Source organism: Onychomys torridus, chromosome 2, assembly GCF_903995425.1.
Source record: "Onychomys torridus chromosome 2, mOncTor1.1, whole genome shotgun sequence".
Taxonomy (NCBI): domain Eukaryota; kingdom Metazoa; phylum Chordata; class Mammalia; order Rodentia; family Cricetidae; genus Onychomys; species Onychomys torridus.
This window is the reverse complement of record NC_050444.1, coordinates 56,561,764-56,586,967: the sequence shown is the minus strand read 5'-3', so window position 1 is coordinate 56,586,967 and position 25,204 is coordinate 56,561,764. Positions and strand designations below refer to the sequence as shown.

General features: G+C 38.3%; 1 protein-coding gene across 2 annotated transcripts in view; it reads left to right on the top strand.

Annotated features, from left to right (window-relative positions):
* Orc3 (origin recognition complex subunit 3) overlaps positions 1-25,204 on the top strand; it is a 76,687-nt gene that overhangs the window by 12,097 nt on the left and 39,386 nt on the right. For both annotated transcript variants that reach the window (XM_036177508.1, XM_036177507.1), the window contains 7 exons: positions 9,791-9,895; positions 10,778-10,926; positions 12,696-12,829; positions 13,861-14,020; positions 15,502-15,615; positions 22,641-22,774; positions 23,206-23,269. In XM_036177508.1, coding sequence (XP_036033401.1) covers positions 9,791-9,895; positions 10,778-10,926; positions 12,696-12,829; positions 13,861-14,020; positions 15,502-15,615; positions 22,641-22,774; positions 23,206-23,269 — 860 coding nt within the window. The remainder of the gene's footprint in view (positions 1-9,790; positions 9,896-10,777; positions 10,927-12,695; positions 12,830-13,860; positions 14,021-15,501; positions 15,616-22,640; positions 22,775-23,205; positions 23,270-25,204) is intronic.

Genomic DNA, 25,204 nt, shown 5'->3' with positions numbered 1-25,204 from the left:
ATAGCCATCTACTGCTGGATTTGGGACCTGCCCATAAGTGTGGTTAATATTCCCAGTGAGATGCCATTGGAGAAAACTTAATTTTTCCTTTGCAAGTAGTTTGGTTTCTTGGTCAGGGACAGCAGCTCATGTTCATTTCCACCTTTGAGCACTGGGACCCTGTCTTGCTTGAGCCTTTGCAGGCCCTGTGTATACTACCACAGTCTCTCTGAGTTATGTGTGTCGGTCTTGTTTTGTCATGAAGGCATTGTTTACTTGGTGTCATCCATCTCCTCTGGCTCTTAAAATCTTTTTGCCTCCACTTCTGCATAGATTCCTAAGCCTTGAGGGGAAGATTTTGATGAAGACATCCCATTTTGTACTGGGGGTTTTAAAATCTCTCATTCTCTGCACATTGTCCAGTTGTTGGTGTGGGTCTCTAATAGTTCCCATCTACTGCCAGATGAAGCTTCCCTGATGATGACTGAGCAAGGCACTGATCCATGGGTACAGCAAAATGTCATTGGGAATCATTTTATTGTTGTGTTCCCTTAGTAGAGCAATACTATTTTGTTTTTCCCTAGGCCCATGGCCTATATATTTTCAGGATCTTGGTCACTGAAGCAGTGTCAGGCACAAGCTCCATCTCATGAAGTAGGTCTTAAATCCAGTCAGATAGTGGTTTGTTACTCTTGCATTTGTGTTCCATGTAAGTGGGTAATTATTGTAAGACTGCAGGGTTTGTAGCTTGGTCTTTCTCCTCTGGTAGCATGCAGAGTACCTTCCAGTACCATGAACACTGGTAGTTAGGCATCAGCTTAATTTTTTGGTGTTCAGTGAGAACTGTAGTGTATAAGAGTTGTATGCAGCAGTAGGGCCTAACTGTCAGTGTGTGGAGAGCGACCAATGGCCTTGTCAATAGCCTAAGTTGTGTGGGAGTTTCTATCTTAGTTACTCTTCTACTGCTCTGAAAAAGCACCATATCCAAAGCAACTTCTAAGAGAAAACATTTAATAGAGGGCTGGCTTACAGTGTCCGAGGGTTAGTCCATGACCATCATGGCAGGGAGCATAGTCAGGCATGGTGCTGGAGCAGAAGCTGAGAGCCTATATTCCAATTCAAGGAGGAGTCAGAGCAAGAGAGACTGGGTCTAGTGTGGGATTATAAAGTATCAAAGCATACCCCCAGTAACACATGCACTCCAAAAAAGCCACATCTCCAAATCCTTCCTAAATAGTCCACCAACTGAGAATCAGACGTTGAAACATGGAAGTATGTGGCCATTCACCATAGTTTCCATGGGGCCTCTTTGGCCAATGAGTCAAGTGGATTTAACCTATTCCTGGCACTGGAGGTTTTACTTGATGGCAAAAGATGTCTGGTTGGGGCTTGGTCTCCCACATTGTTTTTTGATTCTACTTAAATTTCTTTCATATATGTATATATTTTAAGAAGATTCTACAGTGGTAGGTTTCCATATGACCTCTCAAATGGCACTTAATGCTACTTGTCCCCTCTCCTCTTCCCATCTTTCCCCTTCTTCCCTTCTCTCCCCATTTAATCCACTCTCTTCAGTCATTCCCCTGTTTCTCCATAACTATTTATTCTACACCCCTTCCTTGGAGGGCCTTCCCCCCCCCCCCCAGTCCCTTCTCCATGCCTAACCTCAGTGGCTATATGGATTGTAGCATGCCTATCGAAGGCTTCAAAGCTAAGATCCACATCTAAGAGAATACATGCAATGTTACCTTTTCTGGGTCCAGGTAGCCTTACTTAAGATGTTTTTGTTTTTTTATTTATTTTATTTTTTATTTTTTTTTTCAGAGGGGAGGACTGAACCCATGGCCTTGCGCTTGCTAGGCAAGCGCTCTACTACTGAGCTAAATCCCCAACCTCAAGATGATTTTTTTTTTTAAAGCTTTATTCATTTTCCTGTGACCTTCATTATTTTTTTAAACAGTTGAATAATGTCCCATTGTATAAATGTATCACATTTTCTTTATCCATTATCCACTGATGGGCATCTAGACTATTTACAGGTTCTGGCTATTATGAGTAGATCTGCCCAAGAGGAGAACAGCTGCATCTTGAGGTGGATCTCTTCCTAGCCTTCGGAGGAAACACTGCACTGATTGCACAGTGGCTGTTAAGAGTTTGTACTTTCACCAGCAGTGGACCACTGTTCCCCCTACCCCGTATCCTCATCAGCATGAGCTGTCATTGTTGTATTTATCTTGTCCATTCTGAAAGGTTTAAGATGAAATCTCAAAGGAATTTTGATTTGCACTTTCCTGGTGGCTTAGGATACTGAACATTTCTTCAATTTTTTTTCAGCCGATTGTGTTTCTCCTTTTAAAAATTCTGTATTGTTATATGGCTCATTTTTAAATTAGTTTGTTTTCTTTATGTCCAGTTCTTTGAATTCTTTATATTTTAGCTACTAACTCTTTTGGATGTGTAAATTGTTAAATATCTGTTTGTTTTGTTTTTGGAATCTATTTGCAAGTTTTGTTTGTTTGTTTTTTTGTTTTTGTTTTTGTTTTGGTTTTTGTTTTTCGAGACAGGGTTTCTCTGTGTAGCTTTGTGCCTTTCTTGGATCTCGCTCTTTTTTTTTTTTCAGAGCTGAGGACTGAACCCAGGGCCTTGTGCTTTCTAGGCAAGTGCTCTACCACTGAGCTAAATCTCCAACCCCCTGGATCTTGCTCTGTAGACCAGGCTGGCCTTAAACTCCTAAAGATCCGCCTGCCTCTGCCTCCCGAGTGCTGGGATTAAAGGCGTGCACCACCTATTGGAGTTTTTTGTATTTTTGTTCATATGGGATATTGCTCTGTAATTTTCATTCCTTCTTGGGTCTTTGGTTTAAATATCAGGTTAATTATGGCCTCGTAAAAAGAATTATACAGTGTTCCATCAGTTTCTATTTTGTGGAATAATTTGAAGTATTGGCATTAGTTCTTGGAAGGTCTGGTAGAATTCTATATTGAGTCAGTCTATTCCTGGGCTTTTTTTGGTTGGGAGACTTGTAATTACTGCTTCTGTTTCACTAGGAGTTATACATCTGTTTAAATTGCTTATCTGATATTTGTTTAACTGTGGTAAGATGTATTTATAAAGAAACTTATTCATTTCTTTTAGGTTTTTCAGTTTGATTGGATGCAGATTTTTAAAGTATGTCAAATGATTCTCTGGGTTTTCTTGTCTATAATAATATCCCCCTTCTCGTTTCTAATTTTATCAGTTTGGATTTTCCTTCTCCATTTTTTTTCATTAATTCTGACTCCCTCTCCCAGAAGCCATCAATAATTCTTCAGTTAAGGGAGGGGCTTGATAATCCCCCTTCCATCTATGCTGGTATTTTGGTCAGCTTAATCCTGTGAAAAATCTTCTTCATGCTATGGCGGCCGCTCTGACTTCGTGGGTGTAACTGCACGGTTGTGTCTGACTAATATGTTTCTCTACAGGCATCTTTCTCTATGGCTCTTAAAATCTTTCTGCCCCCTCTTCTGCAATGCTCTCTGAACATTGGGTGGAGGGCTGTGATTAATTCCATTTGGAATTTATGCACTCCACAGGCTTATTCTCTGCATGGTGACTGTATGTCTCTGTATTAATCACTGTCTTCAAAAGAAGCTTCTCTGAGGAAGGCTTGAGAGACATAGTCATCTATGAGTATAAAAATAAGAACTTAGGGGTAAGCCTATTTATTACTATGTTCATTTAGCAGAATAATAATAGTTCAGGCAGAATTAAAAACAAACAAACAAACAAAACCAGCCACTGTTTTTTTGTTTGATCAGTGAATGAAACCAAGCTTTCGTTTCATCTTGTGGAGTGCCTTTTAAACTTACAGAAAATGGTTACTCCCATAATATTTTTGCCACTATTACATCAGTGAGAATGTTTCTTTAGGCCAGTCATTATTGTTCCTTGAAGGTGACTATCTGGTAGTTCTTCAGTGACAGATTCCCCAAGGGGATACCAGGAGATGAGAAACATTAAAGACAGGGAAGTTGGGGGTTAGGAGACCATGTATAAGCCTTAAGCATATGTCTTATGCTAAGCAAGGTTATTAAGAAGTATAGCACCTTATATACAGTGTAGAGAAAGTGGGACAGAATCATCAGGATGCTGTCTTACGATAAGATAAAATTAGTAGGAAGCTGACTCAAGTAGTGACCGAAAGGGAATACAGGGTATCTCAAGTGCATCACAGACTGAGCACTGGCCTTAGAACTGTTAACTCCAGCCTCTTCAGGGTGGAAGAGCCAGGTTCCCTGGAACAGAAACTATTACTACTTCCAGGCCCTCTGCCCCTGGGCAAGGACATAGAACTAGTGTTCCCTTTGTCCTTTCATCAGAGCCTCTGAGATAGCCTTGGATTGGCCTGGCTTATTTGGTAGAGTGCATAGAGCCTTTCTTTCAGTCCTACAACAACTAACTAATAGGGGGTAAGCATCCAGATCTGCCAGCTTAATTTCTCTACGATCTGGTACTTAGATATGTGGCATCTTTGGCAGTAGGGTCTTCAAGTTTTCAAAGGTAATAAAGAGCAATGACAATAGTCTGTAATGTTTTGGGGGTAGGGATCTATAGGACCCCACTGACCAATAACTCAAAAAGAGGTAATTCATACCTGGCACTTTTTATATGGTAGCCTCTTGTGTCTTGAAATGGCATTGTTGTAGCAAGTCTTTTTCTGTACCACCTGCCAGCTCCCAAATAATGACACAGAGACTTATTATTAATTATGAGAGCTCCGCTGATAGCTTAGGTTTGTTTTTGGCTAGCTCTTATAACTTAAATTAACTCATTTCTGTTGTTCATCTACATGTTGCCATGTGGTTCGTGGCTTTTACTTCTCTTCCTGCATGTCTTGCATTCTCTCTTGTCCCACTGGCAACTGACTCTGCCTTCTTCCCAGCATTCCCCAAAATCCTGCCTACCTATTGGCCAATCAGCTTTTTATTAAACCATTTTGAGTGACCCGTATTCACAGTGTACAAAGAGATTATTCCACAACCTTTCCCCCTTTTTGTCTAAATAAAAAAGAAAAAAAAAATTAACTCTAACACAGTAAAACTGTATACAATAAGAACAATTGGGGTTGGGGATTTAGCTCAGTGGTAGAGCACTTGGCGCAAGGCCCTGGGTTCAATCCTCAGCTCCACATACCAAAAAAAAAAAAAAAAAGAACAATTAAATTATCAGGTATTGTCTAAATAGACAATATATAAATAAGCAAATATAGTTCCATTTGTTTAGACAGTACAATAAGAAGAATTAATGAGTATTTAAAATGTCCAGTCCATTTGTATTTGGCAAATTTAGAGAAAATACTCCATTATCTATCCTCTCAATGAATCCAAATTTGTGTACCAAAGTTATCTTTTATCATAACTAAGGAAAACTATAATTATCTAGTCTTCAATACCATCAAAGACCCAGAAGGATATACTATTACCTGAGTAAACAGGAAGTGCTGAGCAAAGCCACTTCCAAAATTATGAAACAACGGTGACATCTGGCTGCCTGGACAGTCACCACGAGGTTCCTCTGCAACTTTGGGGCATCCATCTTTGGCCTACAGGTCTAAAATATATGACAGACTTTTATGTGAAAGAGGAATTTTGATGGACTGTCCCAATTTGTTTTTGCAAATTTCAGCAGTCATTTTCCTATGTGTCCTGCAGAATGTCTGGCAGACTTTTCTATGAAGCAGGAATTTTGAAGGACTGTCCTGCCTTATCTTGGCAAAGTTCAAAGTTCCTTTGTGTCCTGCTTGTCCAGTTTGCACAGCATACTGTCAGCAGTCAAGACAAGAGTAGTTCCTTGCCCAAATGGCTAGTTTTGCCACATTGAAAGCAAACTCCATATGGAGTTTCTTCAATGCCCATCATCTTCTCTGAAGTAAATTAGTACTGCCAGGAGCAGACATGTCTCATTGTCATGAAAAGCACTATGTGAACAAAACATTTTACATGCTATATTCTGTAGGTCTTTGAAGTGTTTGATGACCATCTATCTATCTAAAATACATCTCTGCTTGATCTTGAAAACATATCTTGCATAACTACAAGTTTGATTGTTATAGGTGAATAACTACTAACCTGCATTATTATCCTAAATAGTTTGTAATAATAACTTTGAAGGACTAGAGTTCATTGTTAAAGGAGTTGCATAGGTACAGCACCTTAAACAAGGATAGAAATGTATGTACAGTGTATTCTGACTAAAATAACCTTAAAAGTCAACTCAATAATCTGCCCTTTTATTTCATCATTTTTATACTGTATCCCCCCTCACTTCTTCAAACAGAGATCCCTGAACCTAATCTCTTTTGTTCAGTTTTTTACTGACCATGACCAATAACAATTTGTAACCACCCCCCCCATACAATGACAAACGTCTATAGCTCACCAAATGACCAAAAACCATCCACTCTATCTCTTGGTAATATGGGTGTTTTACTCTAGATGGCTTCTTGTTATCTGGGGACACTGGAATCTTTGGGGGACCCTGAGAAAATTAGGATAATGGTTAAGTCCTGGGAGAGCTAGCTGTTGTCTAGTTTCCGCATGATGGGAAAATGGGGGAGGGCTTATTTGAAGTCTGGCTAGAGTAGTCTATGAGGCTGGACCATCTCAGCAGCAGCCTTGAAGCTGTTCTGGACGTAGAACTCTGAGGAAACTGCAGCAGAGATACTCTGAGAGGCTGGGTCATCTGGGCCACTCATTTTCATTGGTGTCTGAGCCCCTTCTGAAAACACGCAAAATTTCAAAGGTAACATACATACCTGCATTAACACAAGGATGGACTGTGCATTGTATGAAAGCCAACCAAAGATGATTTTTTTTTTTTTTTTTGTTTTGCTTGAGCAGGTAAAGTATACATCACCTGTCTTGTAGGTTTTTTTTTTTTTTTTTTAAAGATTTATTTATTATGTATACAGTGTTCTGCCTGCATATATGGCTGCAGGCCAGAAGAGGGCACCAGATCTCATTACAGATGGTTGTGAGCCACCGTGTGGTTGCTGGGTATTGAACTCAGGACCTCTGGAAGAACAGCCAGTACTCTTAACCGTTGAGCCATCTCTCCAGCCCCAGGTTTATTTCTTTATAGTAACTAGGATTTGGATGGCGGGGGGTCTTTCCTAATTAAATCTGATCTTTATGAACTTTAAATCTGGTTTTATCATGGAATATTTTGTTTACTCTATGTTGATTGAAAGTTTTGCTGGGTATAATAGTCTGGGTTGCCATCCATGGTCTCTTAGTGTCTGCATAATGTCTGCCCAGGACTTTCTGGCTTTTAGAGGCTCCATTGAGAAGTCAGGTATTATTCTTATGGGTCTGCCTTTATATGCTACTTGGCCTTTTTCTTTTGAAGCTCTTAATATTTTTTCTTTATTCTGTATGTTTAGTGGTTTGATTATTATGTGGCGATGGGACTTTTTTGGATCCAGTCCATTTGGTGTTCTGTAACCTTGTATATTTGTAGGCATTTCCTTCTTTAGGTTGGGAAAGTTTTCTTCTATGAATTTGTTGAATATATTTTCTGTGCCTTTTAGTTGATATTCTTCTCTTTCTTCTATCTTATTTTTAGGTTTGGTCTTTTCATGGTGTCCTAAATTTCCTGGACATTTTGGGTCATGACTTTGTTGGCTTTAGTGTTTTCTTTGACTGATGAATCTATTTCCTCTATCGTATCTTCAACACCAGAGATCCACTCTTCCATCTCTTGCATTCTGTTGGTTATGCTTGCATCTCTAGTCCTCTTGGCTTTCTTTAAAGGATTTACTGATTTCTTCCCATTTTTGTTTGACTTTTCCTTGAATTCCTTAAGGGAATTTTTCATTTGCTCTTTAAAGATCTCTATCAGCTTCTTCTTTTTTGGTTTTTTGAGATTTTGAGACAGGGTTTCTCTGTGTAGCTTTGTACCTTTCCTGGAACTCACTCTGTAGACCAGGTTGGCCTCGAACTCAGAGATCCGCTTGGCTCTGCCTCCCTGGGATTAAAGGAGTGAGCCACCACCGCCTGGCTCTATCATCTTCTTAAGGTCATTTTCTAAAAAGATTTATTTTTTTATTATGTATACAGAAGAGGGCACCAGATCTCCTTACAGATGGTTGTGAGCTGCCATATGGGTGCTGGGAATTGAACTCAGGACCTCCGGAAGAGCAGTCGGTGCTTTTAACCTCTGAGCCATCTCTCCAGCCCCATAAGGTCATTTTTAAGGTCGATTTCTTCTGTGTCTTCTGTGTTGGGATGGTCAGGTCTTGCTGATATAGGTTCTGATGGAGCCATATTGGCTTTTATATTGTTGACTGTATTTTTGCACTGGCATCTACCCATCTCTTTCTCCACTTGGTACAAGTGCTGTCTGTGTCTGAGGGAGCCTCTCTTGGTCTAATCAATATTCTTGGTCTAGTGGGAGCTCGTGGTCTAATAGGTTCTGATGGACTCTTTGTCTTAGGGAGCAGCTGTTAGGCCAGTTGGCACTTGTGGGCTCTGTCTCAGGGAGTAGCGGAGAAATTTCCAACCAATTCTGATATGCCATATAGAAAGCATCAAAAACTGATTTTTCAAAATGAAAGGGTGCTTTGATAAATACTGAAGTCCCAAAGTTTTAATTTGTTTCAGTTCTCTCAGAAATTAGTAGAAACTTTTTAGTTAACTACTGTGATTTCAATAATAGTATTCATCTTTGCGTCCTCAGTGTTTAAGGAAGGTCACAAAAGGGTTAGATTTCTTAGTCCCTTGCATGTAAATGACTAATGATTTCTGTGGGAATTTGATAAAGTAATGAAATTGCTCCTAAGCTATTTTCCAAGGTCAATCATATATACTTAGCAATCTTTTCAAAGGAAGAATTGAACTACAAGCCTTCTTGGTCAAATTAGTTGTGTTAACTTTTTGATACTGACAAAATAATTGAGATAATCAACTTTAAGGAAATGTTTGAGTCACAGTTACAAGGGTTTTTGTTGTATAGTGGCTTTGGGGCATGTTCCGAGATAGTATATTATGGAGTAGTATAGCTGATTTCTAAGTGGTCTTATTAAATAAAAAAACACAGAGCCAAATATAGGGGTGAAAGCCTTAGAGATCAGGGAAATAGTGAGAGCCACCAACCAACTTTACCTCACCAGTTCTGCAACTTCCAAAATACCAGGACTTCCTGTCTACCCAGGCTTTAATTGCCTTGCTGTTCTGCCTTCTCATTGGCTCTTAGCTCAGCTACCTCACTTCCTTGTCACTGCCTGTCTGTATAGACCTCCAGGTCTCTGTGGTTGGTACTGGGATTAAAGGTGTGTGTCACCATGCTTGGCTCTGTTCCCTTAGTGTGGCCTTGAACACACAGAGACCCTGCCTGCCAGGTGATCAGATTAAAGGCATGTGCTACCACTACCTGTCTTTTCATTAACATACAAATAAAATACCATATTTCGGCACAGTACAATATCACCACAGAGTAAGTAGTGTTTGGTTAACAAAGTGCTTACCTCTGGGCAGATAGGGATAGACAGGGAACAACCTTCTTTCAGTAGATCTCACCATCTCCCAGTAAGAATCTAGGTTCAGACCCATGCTTTCACCAACTGGGTGGTGGGCTGTTTAGACTAAACTCTACCACGTTTCCTTTTGATCATGTTCTGTCAGTAAAGTCAATCCTGTTATAATTTTTTTTCTGGATTTCTATTGCAAATCATGTTTTAAAACTGTTTTCATTTGGTGCTTTCCTTGCTTTTTAAAATACCCTTAGTTAAATTATTAATGAAGATGATGACATAATGTTGTTTATTTTCTCATAGGTGTGAATGTCACAGATCATGATTTAATATTCGGAAGTCTAACAGAGACCCTTCAGAATAATGTCACACCATATATAGTCTCATTACAAGCTAAGGATTGTCCAGGTAAAATATAAATGGCATGGTTTCTTGGTGAGATGTTACAAAATTGTGCTCACGTCAACTCTGCCTGGCTCCCACTCTGTGCATGTCTCACTCATTTTTACTCATTGCCATAAATCAATTTATTTTCCCACTTGAAAAGGCCATCAGTGGTTAAAAATAGTCTGTTGGCAAAGCCAGATTTGAGTATGTAAAGTCATTCAATGCACACTGTCATTCTCATATGTGTTTGCATCTGGACTGATAACAGATTTAATGTACTACTATTGTGATGAATTAGAATTTAAGTCCTAAGGATGTCTTTTTTAAATTAGTGTAAAGGAAGATTTATAATCAATAAAATAATTCTTACAACTCTAGATGTTAAGGACGTTACATTCTTTTGTTGTTCAGAAAGTAAGTACATGATTGATATTCTAAAAATAATTTATGATTTCCTGCTTATACATTTACTTATATAATACACATAAATTTTGATCTGATTTTAGTCTGAACTAATTAAATACATTTATTTTATCTTATTTAGAAAGAGTTTCATGTAACCCAGGCTATCATTGAATTTACTGTGTAACAGAAGATGACCTTGAACTTCTGATCTTCTTGCCTTTTCCCAGTCTAGGGATTTCAGGCATGCTTGACCACATTCGTTTTTATTGAGTACTGGCAGTCAACTCTAGGGTTTTGTGCATGCTAGACAAGTATAGTACCAACTGAATGAGTCCAGCCTTAAATAAATTTAAATAGTAAGGGAAGGGTACTAATGAGTAATAATAATATTTTAACTATATTGATGAAATACAGAAAAAAATATACTCCACTCAAATAATGCAATCAGCTTATCAAAGGTTTCAGTGGATAAGTTTTCTTGCTTTTTATATTCTGCAGATGTGAAACACTTTTTGCAAAAGTTGACCTCACAGTTGATGGACTGCTGTGTAGATGAAAATTCCAAAGAGGTGAAAAGTATTAAGACCCCCAAAAAGACAAATTATTCAATGGATTCGCTTTCCAGTTGGTACATGACTGTCACACAGGTAAAAGGATACTGAATACTCAGAAGGTTGGCTTGGGATTAGTTTACTTATATATTACTCTCCTAATAAACAAGTTGGTAAAGCAATAATAGCAGTTTTATGGTAGTTATTTCTTCTGAAGCTACTAGAATTTGAAAGTATGTAGTATGTAGATTAATTACTGATAAGTGCTTGGATTAGATTACTAGAGGACAGTTTATTTGAGGGAGAAGTCTGTGAAATGACAAAAAGAAAACATCCCAGGTTGGTTCTTTTGCAAAGTCTATTTCTGTAGTAATGGCTATAACTTTCTTATAGTACCTCCTAAGTTCAGTATTTGCTTTTGTTTGGTAGACACATATTACCTTTTCTGCTATCAGTTCAGTCCTTGACAAGTAATTCTGTAATTTTTAAATTTTAGTTTGTTCCATGCTCATAATTCTTGGGAAACATTACTATAAAAATAAGGTATATTGAACAAAACAATATAATGAGTAAAGTATATTCAACAAAATATAAATTTCATTGTACTATGAACCTTTTCTTTCATTTTCTATTTTTTTATTAAAAATTTTTTCATTCATTTTGCATACCAATCAAAGATCCCCTTCTTCCCTCCTGCCTCCCCCTACCAACCCACCCCCCACTCTTACCCACAAGAAGGCAAGGCCATCCATGGGGAGGCACATCCAGTAGAGGCAAGTCCAAGCCCTTCCCCCTGCCTCAAGGTGTCCCATCATAGGTAGTGGGCTCCAAAAAGCCTGCTTATGCACCAGAGATGGATTCCGGTCCTACCGCCAGGGAGCCTCCCAAGTAGGTCAAGCTACACAACTGTCTCACCATGTATAGGGCCTAGTCCAGTCCCATGTAGGCTCCACAGCCATTGATCCAACTTTCATGAGTTCCCTCTAGTTTGGTTTGGTCATCCCTGCATGTTTCCCCATTATGATTCTGATGCATTTGCTCATAGAATCCCTCTTCTCTCTCTTTGACTGGACTCCTTGAGCTATGTCTAGTGATTGGCTGTGAATCTATTATGAGCATCTTTACTGGAATGTTTCCTGGGCTCCTACAGTACAATAGCCCCAGTTTATAGTGCTTAAACTTTAAGTAAGAGTACTGTGGTGACGTTTTCTAATGTGTTTTGCTGAAGTGATACACGAAGTTCCATGTATGGAACATGAAGTGTTTTATGTAAGGATGCTTATGATCATACCTTAATTTGATCCAAACTCTTGAGTATTTTTAGAAGTCAAGGTCATGGCGATTTAAGTCCAGCATCTTTAAGTTCGGTTTGGCCAAATATTTAATGTCCATTTCAAGGTTTAAAGTTTGAAATACTATTCATTGTGCCTTTACATTGATAATAAAATCATGTCAGAGCATGCTCATGCATGAACTGAAAAAAAATCAATTGTATAGAAAAGTTTCTTCCTTTTATGTTTTTCAGCAGAAAATCTATTTTATATGTGTTATGGATCTTACTGAACCTTTTTCTTACTGCTACTATGTCTAGAAACAGATTTTACTAGTAACTGTGAAATACAGAAAGAGTGACTTTTTTTGAGATAGGGTTTGTCTGTGTAGCTTTGGAGCCTTATCTGGTGCTCATTCTGTAGACCAGGTTGGCCTCGAACTCACAGAGATTCGCCTGCCTCTGCCTCCCGAGTGCTGGGATTAAAGGTGTGCGCCACCACTGCCCTGCAAGAGTGGCATATTAATAAGTGGCATTATGGTATTGTTTGGCTAATAAGGCTTACTTTTAACTCCTCCATTCCACAATGACTTAGAACACAGACCCCAAAATGACAAGCAAAAAGAGGATTACTTGTCGACAATGGCAGTCCCCTCCTGTTGTGCTTATCTTAAAGAATATGGAGAGCTTCAATACGAAAGTACTTCAAGACTTCATAATTATCAGCAGGTAGATGATGTGTTGTTGACCTTCTGTTTTCATTTATTATTACGGGGTGTATCTCAGTATGACATGTATGTGTTGGTATGTGTGCCGCAGGGTATGTCTGGAGGCTAGACGGCAACTGTGAATGAGTTCTCCTATGACCAGACTCAGGTCTCCAGGTGTGCCTTAGCCACTGAGCCATCTCCTGGACCCCGTGTTATTTTCCAGTCATGCAGAGTAGCCAGTTTCCATACGGCATTCCCAGCGTTTGCTTCTGCTTGCCTTTTTCTCCCCATCTTTGAGTCCCCATCCCTGTTGAAACGCTTCACCCCCAGTTGCTTGGCGTTTTATGTAAGTTTTCCTTTTTCTTAAGAAAGCATTACTTTTAACTTTAAAACACAGTATTCATTTTAAGACTAACTTAATGAAATTCAAAACTACTTTAGTTTTTTTCTTTTTTCAAAACTATATGTTCAAAGACCAATTAGCAAATTATTTCCTTGGTTTTTGGTATAAAGTTGAGAATCTGGACAGATTTAGCCTGTTCAGAGAAGTGTGACTTGCAGAACCCTTTATGAATAATGCTGTTCCACTCCATAGAAGCTGTTTGTTTCTGTCTTGGTTGTGCTGATATGAAATCCTGTTCAGTGTGTTTAGGATTCAAATAGAAGGAAGGGGTATGACTCTTTCGAATGATGTCCATCAGAAAGATTACTTAACATGTGTGTGAAGGTAATGTATGTGTGAAAAGGAAAGAGGAGACTACTGGACAACTGCGGAGGACTGGGTGAGGCTCAGAGTTAGTGAGAGTATATTAAACGATATTGGCAGTCTAATCTTAGGGATCTCTGGTTCTTACTTATAAAGGAAAGGATCCATAAGGGATTGATAAAGAGTTAGAATCTAGGAGATGGCTATTTTGTTATTATTTTTACATTAAAAAGAAAATGAATTATCTAGAAAACTTAATAACAGTGTCTTAAAACAATCATTTTGAAGTGTAATACTTTGAAATACATTTGATGAAGAAGCTTTTGTATCTTTTTAAAAACTAGTCAGCATCTGCATGAGTTTCCACTGATTCTCATTTTTGGAATTGCCACATCTCCTGTCATTATCCATCGACTGCTTCCTCATGCCGTGTCATCTCTGCTGTGTATAGAGCTCTTCCAGTCTTTGTCTTGCAAGGAGCACCTGGCAGTGATCCTTGATAAGGTAAAAAGAAAGCGTGTCTACCAATGCCATGGTGTTATATATAAGAAATGATACCAAGAAATCCCTGTGTCTCTCAGACTTTGTTCAACTTATTTGCAATTTTTTTTGTTTTTGTTTTTGTTGTTTTATTTTTCGAGACAGGGTTTCTCTTTTTAGCTTTGTGCCTTTCCAGGAACTTGCTCTGTAGACCAGGTTGGCCTTGAACTCACAGAGATCCGCCTGGCTCTGCCTCCCGAGTGCTGGGATTAAAGGCATGTGCCACCACCCCCGGCATTGACCTTGTATTTTATATAAAATGCTTTAAAGGTTTTAAAATTTATTTTTATTTTATCTGTATGAGTGTTTTGTCCACATGGATGTATGTGCACCACATGCACACAGTGCCTTTTGAGGTCAGAAGAGGGTGTTAGATTCCTAGAATCTGTAACTGGGGTTACAGATGATTGTGAGCCACTGTGGGTGCTGAGAATGGAGTCCTGGTCCACAGGAGCAGCTGTCTCTGCAGCCCTGCAGTCGATGTGTGCACGTTGACAGCTGCCACGTTGCTCGTGACAACAGCTGCTAAACTGAGACGTGAACTTCCATAATGTTTCTGTGTAAATAGCAATACGGTTCTTTAGCATTAACTGCCACAGATTCATTCTAGATTCCTTCAAGATGTGTTTCCTGATAGAGAACCTACAGAAGTAGGCGAGCAGTGACAACTCTTGTGGTCGTCTACCACAACAGATAACATTCTAATTTATTGACACATTAGGATAAGAAACTTCAGTTTAAAATGGATTAATTGTAGCTAACTGCAATTGTCCTTGTGCAACTATACTTTTTGAAAAAAATCCTAGTATAAGGTTTGATTTTTCAGATGTAGCTCTTTGAAAACTAACCAAATAATACAAGTTTCTCTATATTTTTGACAAGAAAAATCATTTTTGTTCTTCATATGTTCTTGTTCAGTAAGTACATAGCTTGCTACAGTTCACTAATTTGGATCAGTAGGGAGAGAAACAAGTTTTATTTGGTAACAAAAAAGTACATCTTTTTTTGGTATCTTCTGGTTGTGAAGGAAAGGGTTATTTTGTTAATATGTATTATTTGAAGATTAGGAATTTAACAGAAGTTAAGAGACATCTTTGGTTCAGAATATAGTTTCAGAATGGGGGAGAGGCAGCAGGCAGCTCTCTGACTTTTGTTTTTTTTTTTTTTTTTCCCTCTAACCTGGTATATATAGCAAATTCAAGATAGCCAGGGTTATCTGGTAAGACCCTCTTCCAAACACACTGGGATTGTCATACGAACTGCTTTTTGACTCTGAAGTAAATAAAGTTTATTGTTTGTCTGACATTTGACTTAAGGAAATGTGTAGCTACTATTGCTTTCATATTTGTTGTGCTGCAGTAGCGTTCTTTGTCTTGTTATTTATTCTTCATGCTCATTATTAGTGAAGGCTAAGGATGTGTCTTCTGTCCCTCTGTCTTTTTCAGCTGCTGCTTACAGCTCAGTTTCCTTTTAAAATAAGTAAAAAGGCATTACAAGTTCTGACCAACATCTTTTTATATCATGATTTCTCAATTCAAAACTTCATCAAAGGACTAAAGGTAAAAAAATACTGATGCGTTTGAAAGTTCACCACCTGATTGTAAATAGTTTACATTATTTCAGATTGATTAGTGTGATGATTAGGCCATTTTAGTAGTAAGATCTTGAAGAAGTCAATTCTACTTATTTTCTTTCTAGAGTCTACATTTTCTTTCTTAGCTTGCAGACACTTAAGATAAAATTAGGGTATCGGTAATAGAAAATAGCTGTTTCCATTAGAGAGTCTTGACCATTGAGGGATGGGCTGGAGGGCAAATATTTCTTTTTGTTTAGGACTTGATGAAATCTTTCAGGCTTGTTACCTAAGGAATGCCATTTATGAGAGTCAACAAACTTCTGTCAGGGGCCAGAGAATGAATGTCTTCAACTTTGTTCAGTGTGTGTTTGTGACCTTTGCTATTGACATTTTTCAAGCTCTGAAACCACATTTTTAGCTGGGCAGTGGTGGCACACACCTTTAATCCCAGCACTTGGAAGGCAGATGCAAGTGAATCTCAGTGAGTTTGAGACCAGCCTATTCTACGAAGCGAGTTCTAGGACAGCCAGGACTGTTATACAGAGAAACCCTGTCTCGAAAAACCAAAAACAAACTAAAACAAAAAAACCCCACATTTTTAGTTTCTGGTTATATGAAAATAAGTGATATGTTATAGTTTGATATTCAGTGCACATGTGTGTTTGTTATTATTTATTTTTATGCATTGGGAATGCATGCCCATTAGTCATATGAATTGCTGTAGGCCAAGTATTGATTTTAATGTTACAACATTGGTTTTAACTTAAAAAGGACCCCATTTTTCAGTTTTCTAAAAGTTACTTTTAATTACTTTTCTTGGCAACTCCCTAGCTGTCAAAGTGTAGTCACTGTGAGTACATGCTGGTTGTCAATTTAATTAAGACCTATATATTGTGACCTTCATTGGAAAAGTCTAATATGATAATCTTTGTTCTTTTATCTTTAGAAACTCTCAAGTTTTTATTGTTTTGTTTTTTGAGACAAGGTTTCTCTGTGTTGCCCTGTATAGACTAGGTTGGCATTGAACTCAAGAGATCCACCTGCCTTTGTCTATGGAGTGCTGGGATTAAAGGCACGCACCACCACTACCCACTGTCCTCAAGTTATTTTTCATGTATATTCTTTCTGTACATAATCATAGTCGTTTTGTGGTCTGATAGTTATCCTTTTTGTTAACTGGCTTTTTAAAAAAGAATTTAAAATCAAAACAGCATTTACCTAGCAATTTATGGAATTAAATGAGAGAATGACCTCTAAAATTTGTTCTGCCATTCATTTTGTTTGTTTATGAAATACTAGGCACTTACAGTAAGGAAGGCACTGCTAAGCCCTAGCTGGATATACAGAGGGAAAAGCAATCTATCCTCAAATTTTTCATGGTCCAGCAAAGGAGGCAGAAAAGTAAACCCACAGTTAATGTTTTGAGTAAGCAATGCTATGAAAAAAACATACTTTGAGGTTTATAGTTGTTAGTATTTATTTTGGCGCTAGGAACACGTCCCGAACACGACAAGACCACGGAAGAGTTTTATTAAAGAGGATAGAAGTGACAGGCCTGCGTGAAACACACGTGGGTGAGGAGATAAGGAGAGAGCTCATGCAAGATGGCACCGGCTTTTTAAAGGTTGGGCCGCGCATGCGTACAGGGACTCCTGTGGGTACTCCACGCATGCGCGTAGATTACATGGCTGTGCGCACGCTTTACGCAACTACGTAAGGCCACAGAGTCCCGGTCCCGCGAGATGTCTGACCCGGAGATGGCTATTCTACACTGGAAATAGTTAGGCGGTCCGCCGGGCAAGCCCAACCGTGTGGACATGTAATTATCTATCAATAGTCATGTATAATATTAGAGGAACCAGCCTCAATATTATACATCCTAGGGGCTCAGGAGACAGCGAGGACTATTTTCGGGAAATAGAATCTCAGCACACCCAACTCCATAGTCCACTTGCTTTAATTCCTCTGGCATAACATCCTATATACACAGTTTTAGTTCTGTTCATGTGCCTAGCTCCTTTCTTGCCTGATTTCTCTCTATCCTTATCTATCTAATTAAGTTCTATCTTAATTCTCTCGTCTTAATTCTCCCTCACCTAGGGCCTTTTCAGCTTGTTCTTACTCAGCTAGTACTTCCCCCATCTGGCTCTTCCTCATCTTCCATCTCATTCCTCTAGTACACTCTTCTAGTCCTTCAATCTAGTTCTTCCCCATCTCAGTTTGTTCCTCTCGAGTTCTTACCCATCTAGTTCTTCCATTCTCTTTTCTCTTCTCCGTCCCGTGCCCTAGAGGTCCTGGTATAAAAAAGGGAGGGTCCGAGCTAAATTGTGTAAAGCTATTACTTAATGTCCACCTGACCTAGGCGGTGCCCCCTTGTGGAATTTACCTTAAGTCAGGAGACTGGTATGTGGGCTGCTATCACTGTTAGTCCTTGAAAGTTAGGCACCCACCTGGGCAGTGTCTCCTGGAATTTAAGTCAGGAGACTTGCATGTGGGCTGTTATCACTGTTATCCTCGGAAGTTGGGCGCCCACCTGGGAAATGTCTCTTTGTGGAATTTATGTTAAGTCAGGAGACTTGCACGTGGGCTGTTATCATTGTTAGTCCTTGGAAGTTGGGCGCCCTCCTGGGGCGGTGCTTCCTGCAGTCCTTGAAAGTGGCTAAGGGAGATATCTGATTCCAGAGAAAGCCCTTCCTGAGGCTGTTCTCCAAATTCCTGGAATGTGTATGTCCAGAGAGTGATCAGTTCACACTGTTAGCCCTTCTTAGGGAAAAGTCAATTGGGAAAACTATGAAGGCACACATGACTTTTATAACAGAATACAACTGATATATAACAAGCCAAGTAACACCAAAAACTCCTTGGGATTTGGCTTCCTCTGGAGGAATTCCTTGATCCCTCCAGGTAGTGACTTTGCCATGACCAGCTGAGTTCTTATGATATATTCCTGCGGCCTGCAGCATTATAGAAGGAAAACAACAATAATTTAAGTTTCAAATCAGTATACTGAAAGAGGTAATACAGATCAGAGCAGAGATAAATGAAATGGAGATTAGAAACTACATGAATGTTTTAGTTAGGGTTATATTGCTGTGAAGAGACACCGTGACCATGGCAACTCTTACAAAGGAAAATATTTAATTGGGGCTGGCTTACATTTTCAGAGGTTTAGTCTATTATCATCATTGCAGGAAACATGGCAGTGTACAGGCAGATATGGTCCTGGAGAAGGAGCTGAGAGGTCTACATCTTGATCCTCAGGCAGCAGGAGACAGTGTGTCATACTGGGCATAGCTTAAGCATAGGAGACCTCAAAGCCGCCCCACAGTGACACATTTCCTCCAACATGGCCACACCTCCTAATAGTGCCACTCCTTATGAGCCAAGCATTCAGTCATATGAGTCTATGGGGGGGGTCATACCTATTCAAACCACAATGAAGAAGGAAAAATATAAAACTGATAAGCCCATAGCCGAACTAACCACCTCAAGAAAAACCCCAAGTTAATTAGAGATGAAAAAGAAATATGATAACACATACCACTGAAATAATTAGAGAAAAATTATGAAAACTTAATTCTAGGGAACTAGAAAATAGTGGGGGGGGAAGGATAAATTTCTAGAAACATATGAATTAGCAAGAATAAGCCAAGAGTAATAATTTAACAAGTAAGGAAAAGCCCATGACCAGTTATATCTCCGGCCATATCTTCTGTGGTTTTAAGAATAACTAATACCACTGTTCCTCAAACTACTCCATAAGAGGGTCTTTCCAGAGTCATTTAGTAAAGGTGATATAACCCTAACACTGAAACCAGGTAAGTACTCAATTACAACGTCAAAAAACTACATATTAATTGCTCTGATTAGTACAGATTCAAAGATTATCAGTAAAATACTTACAAACCAAATTCTTTAACACAAAGGTCATCATACACTGATCAAGTTGGTTTCATTCCAAGGATGCAAACATAGGATAATATACAATTCATTGAATACAGTGTAGCACATAAATGGAGTCAGGCAGAAATCGTCTTTAGACTGTCTTTAGACAGAGAAGGGCCATCTGACAAGTTGAGATCATTTTGTGTAAAAGCTCTGAAGAAACTAGGAATTGACAAAACCATAACACAGCAACCCTATAGCCAACCAAATATTTTAAAATTTGTCTGTAGCCAGCACCCGCAGTCCTGTGGCCTGCTTATAAAATAATCACACTGAGGCTTAATATTAATTATAACTTGTTCAGGCTTAATGCTGACTATCTCTTACAATTAAATTAACCCATAATTCTTATCTATGTTTAGCTATGTGGCTTGGTACCTTTTTTCAGTTCTGCCTTCACATCTTGCTTCCTCAGTGTCTGGCTGGTGACTCCTGACTCTGCTCTTCCTCTTCCCAGCGTTCTCCTTGTCTGCTCACTCTGCCTATACTTCCTGCCTGGCTACTGGATAATCAGTGTTTTATTAAACAAGTGTACAAAAGCATTATCTTATAGCATTTCCCCTTTTCTGTTTAATTAAAAAGGAAAGTTTTAACTTTAACATAGTAAAATTACATATAACAGAACAGGTGTCTCTAAGCTGCACACTATGCTACATGGTGGATATAGCTTTTACTAGTACCAAAAATTAAAAAAAAAAAAAAAAAAGGTTTTTGGGCTACATGCTGCTTTAATGGAGGCATAAGACCCACTGCTTCCATGAGTTGATGGTACACATGGCCCGAGCTGGAGGTGAATTACCTCCGCCATGTTGGGAAGCTGAGTTGGGTGAAACCAGCAGCCAAGGCCCAGCTAGCTCATTCGGTAGAGTATGGGACTCTTAATCCCAGTGTTGTGGGTTTGAGCCCCATGTTTTGGGTGTCGAGGTGCTGTGGGATGCTCTGTATGCTGTGAATGTGTTGCAGTGATTGGTTGATAAATAAAATGCTGATTGGCCAGTAGCCAGGCAGGAAGTATAGGTGGGATAAACAGACAAGGAGAATTCTGGGAATAGGAAGGCTGAGTGAGCAGATGCCAGCCTGCAGTCAGGGAACAGCATGTAACGGCACACAGTTAAAGCCATGGAACTTGTGGTGACATAGATTAACAGAAATGGGCTGAGTTTAAGTGTAAGAGCTAGTCAGTGATAGTCTTGAGCTAATGGCCAAGCAGTTTTAATTAATATAAGCTTCTGAGTGATTATTTTGTAAGTGGTTGCGGAATCCGTGGGGATGGGCAGGACCAGAGAAAACTTCAGTTACATTTGTCTATAGAAGAGCATGTTAAATCATTAATTTTCTGTGCAGAATGCTATTTTCTACTGACTAGAATATGTTTTCTCCATTTTTCAAAAGAACTGTCTGTCTAGTAACATGATGTGCTGGTTAGTTTTTGTCAATTTGATGTAAATTTACCTGGGAAGAAAGAAACTCAATTGAGGAGATGCCTCTACTACACTGGATATGTCATAGTGGCATTTCCTTGATAGTTGATTAATGTGGGGAAGCCCAGCCTGCTGTGAGTGGTGCCTCTTCTGGGCAGGTCATCCTGCAATTGGGTATGAGAAAAGTATCTGAACATGAGCCCAAGCAACCCTGTAAGCATCATTTCACCATGGTTCCTGCCTCTGCTTGTGATAGAGTCACTACCCTGACTTCCCTTAATAATGTTCTGTGGTTGGGGTATGGAAGCCAAAGACACCTTTTCTTGCCTAAGTTGTTTTTGGTCATGATGTTTATGATAGCTAGAGAAAGCAAAGTGGGATACAAGATTATGTGAATAAACAAAATTATTCCTGAGAAGCTTGTTTAAAATCAGAAAAACAAAATTTGATAATCTTTTTTTGTTTGTTTGTTTGTTGTTTTGTTTGTCAAGACAGGGGTTCTCTGTGTAGCTTTACTCCTTTCCTGGAACTCACTCTGTAGACCAGGCTGGCCTCGAACTCACAGGGATCCACCTGCCTCTGCCTCCTGAATGCTGGGATTAAAGGCGTGCGCCACCACCACCGGGCTAAAATTTGATAATCTTATATTTCATTTTATAAATTACTTTAGAGTTTTTAAGTAAATCTCATTAGAATTTGGAAAATCATTCCTTTGGAGACAGCAGTGGTCTATTGTTTGAGTTCCTTTTTCAAAATTCATTCATTCATTCATTCATTCATTCATTCATTCATTATGCATACAGTGTTCTGCCTGCATGTATGCCTGCAGGCCAGAAGAGGGCACCAGATCTCATTACAGATGGTTGTGAGCCACCATGTGGGTGCTGGGAATTGAACTCAGGACCTCTGGAAGAACAAGCGCTCTTAACGGCTGAGCCACCTCTCCAGCTCCCCTGTTTGAGTTCTTTAGTAGTGAGTGTATCCTTTTTTTTTTTTTCTTTTTTGAATGGAATAAAACTGAATTTGAAGGTACAGATTTTTGTTGCTCTCATCAGTAGGTAAAGCATCTACCACTGCAGCATCATATTTATTTGAACAGATAGATCAGGTAGTATAATTTGGGGTGATGTCTTCTGAGTAATGAGACATCTGTAGCTCTTTAGATTACATACTAGTTTCATCCCTATTACATTGCAATCATTTTAAGTGGTTTCTGCAGTAATATATCCGTTTGTGTTGTTTTCTTTTAATATGCATTTCTGAGATTACTGTTTCTGACCTTGTCCACAGAATTATAGCCTTGAAAATATTAAAGGTCTAAAAGTACTGTTGCAATGTTGTGACATAATTTTTTTTTAATATTTATTTTTATTTTATGTGTGTTGGTATTTTTCCTACAAATATGTTTGTGCAAGAAGAGAGCGGCCAGTTCTCTGGAACTGAAGTAACAAATGCTCACTGCCTTCTGGTTGCTGGAGCCCAACCTCAGTTATCTTCAAGAGCAACAAGTGTTCTTAATTACTGAGGCATTTCTCCAGCCCCAACCATAAATACTTTTGCTCTTAAAAAAGAGTTAAAATTAAGCAGGAAAAGGACAAAATATTTACTACCAAACTATAAAAAATTTTCATATTTCTTTCAGCTTTCTCTATTAGAACATTTTTATTTGCAACCCCTAAGTGTTCTGTGCTGCGATCTCCCAGAAGCCAAGAAAAGAATTAAATTTTTCTCAGTTAATCAGTGTGAAAATGTCCGGCGCCTTCCATCCTTTCGGAGGTAAAAAGATGAATACATATTTAATGTATTTTATATTATAGACTAGGATAAATGGTTGGTTTTGAAGTGAAGAATGAAATGATAATTTATTTTGCAGTGTAGAACTATTCTGCTCTTGATGATGGAGTTTCTTTGTTGGATTTAAACTTTTAACATAAAAATATTTTTGCTAATATTTTACATAACTTGTAAGTTCTCTAGAGTTATCTTTTAAAAATAACATTTCCTATTTCTGGGATATATGGCCTTTATGACTTCATTAATTATCATTTAGTTAATTATGGACTGTTATATTTTTGAAAATAAAATTTTTGAAAAGAAATGAAAAAGTGTGAAAACCAATCTAGGTAGTTATTTTTCCTAACATGCTATTCAAATATGTAAATTTGCTTAATATTCCCTTTTTCTGTATGGGATGATAAAAATTTTAGGTACGTGGAAAAACAAGCTTCAGAAAAGCAAGTTGCACTGTTGACCAATGAGACAGTTTTAAAGGTAGGAATGTGTGCATCTTACTGCCTTGTTCTTCATGTAAAAGAATATGCATTCAAACATTGATTAATTTTATAAAATATACCTGTATGTCTTAATAATGGAGGATGAGCTACTAAGTCTTGATAGTCAACTAGGAGTGAGTATTACACATGACAAAATCAAGTGTAAGTCAGGCCACGAAGAATTTTTCTCTGATGTTCTATTTTGGAAGCACCTTTATATCAATAGAGATTGCTGTATTGGTTTTTGTTGTTATTAGACTATTATACATAAAAGCATGTAGAAGCCAGGCAGCTTAACCATCTACTGCTAAGTGGTCAGAATTGATTTCATTTTATTATATAGTGATAATTTAATACCAGGAAAGAAATAATGTTCTTGCAAATTTATGAGTTATGAAACAACAAATACTACATGTTTTCCCTTATATGTGGAATCTAGATTAAAAACAAACGAACTAATTAACCATGCAGGAGAGGACCCATTTGGAGCAGGACGGGACTAGTGGGGAGATGAATATGACTATGACAATAAGTATTAAAATGACATTCTAAAGCAAATAATTTTGTAAGTTAATGTATCCTAGTGCTATAGTTTGGGCTTCTATTGCTTTGATAAGACACCATTACTAAAAGCAACTTGAGGAGGAAGAGGCTTAATTTGCTTATGAGTCCACATCATATTTCATAATGAAAGAAAAGCAAACAGGAACCTGGAGGCAGGAGCTGATACAGAGGTCATGAAGGAGTGCTGCTTACTGGCTTGTTCAGCCTGCCTTTTTATAGAACCCAGAAGTACCTGCTCAGGTGTACCACGATCCACAGTGAGCTATACCATCCCCTTATCATGTCAGTGACTTAATTAAGAAAATGTACTGTAGGTCTGCCTACAGGTCAGTGTGATGGGGCATTTTCTCAATTGTGGTTCCTTCTTCTAAAATGACTCTATGTTGTGTCAAGTTGAAATAAAAATTAGCCAGAGCAACTAATAAAGATAAAAATTTTGAGGTCACTATACAATATAGAATCTGTCAAAGGAATTTTTTTTTTTATCTCTGAGATAAATAATATGCTATTTAATTTTATTAGGCAACTGTAATTTCAGGAAAGGACAGACTTGTGCCTTTAATCTTCAATCTACTCTTTTCTCTCCCCTGGATCCAGCTACTATTACTAGTTTCTTATCTGTCATTCTAGAATCAGAGTCCACATGTAATATTAATTATATATACTTAGAGAACTCTTCTTTCTTGAACATAAAATGACATCCCTCAGCACATTATATTTTGCACTTAATCTTATAAATCATTCTATGTTGGTACTAAAGAGTGTGCCATAGTATTCTGTTGAATAAATGGCCTTCTGTTTTACTTAGTAAGTTTCTTGCTGATAAGTGTTTAGAAACCTATAATGTCTCATTTATTTTCACATCACTCATGCTTTTAGCTAGGAAAAAAGCTAATAGAAAATTGGCAATAAACTGAAAATAAGCTTAAAGAAGCCCAACTTCTAAGTGTGAATTTTACTGATACATATTGTTTTTACAATTTGAACAAAAGATGTTAGATCCTACAGGGCATATGTTCTGTGGAATCATAAACACTAATTTGTCTATACTCTAAAATCTTCTTTTGACTTTGGATCTGTTTAATTTCACTTCGTGGTGCTTTTTTATTTCTAAATTCTTATAAGAAAGTTTTTTATTCTTTTAAGATTTATTTATTGTATATATATGAGTGCTCTATCTGCATGTATGCCTGCATACCAGAAGAAGGCATTGGATCCCACTATAGATGGTTGTAAGCCACCATGTGGTTACTGGGAATTGAAGTCAGGACTTCTGGAAGAGCAGCTGGTGCTCTTAACCGCTGAACCATCTCTCCAGCCTCATGAAGTTTTAATCTAAAACACATCTTCAAAATATATTAAGAATGGC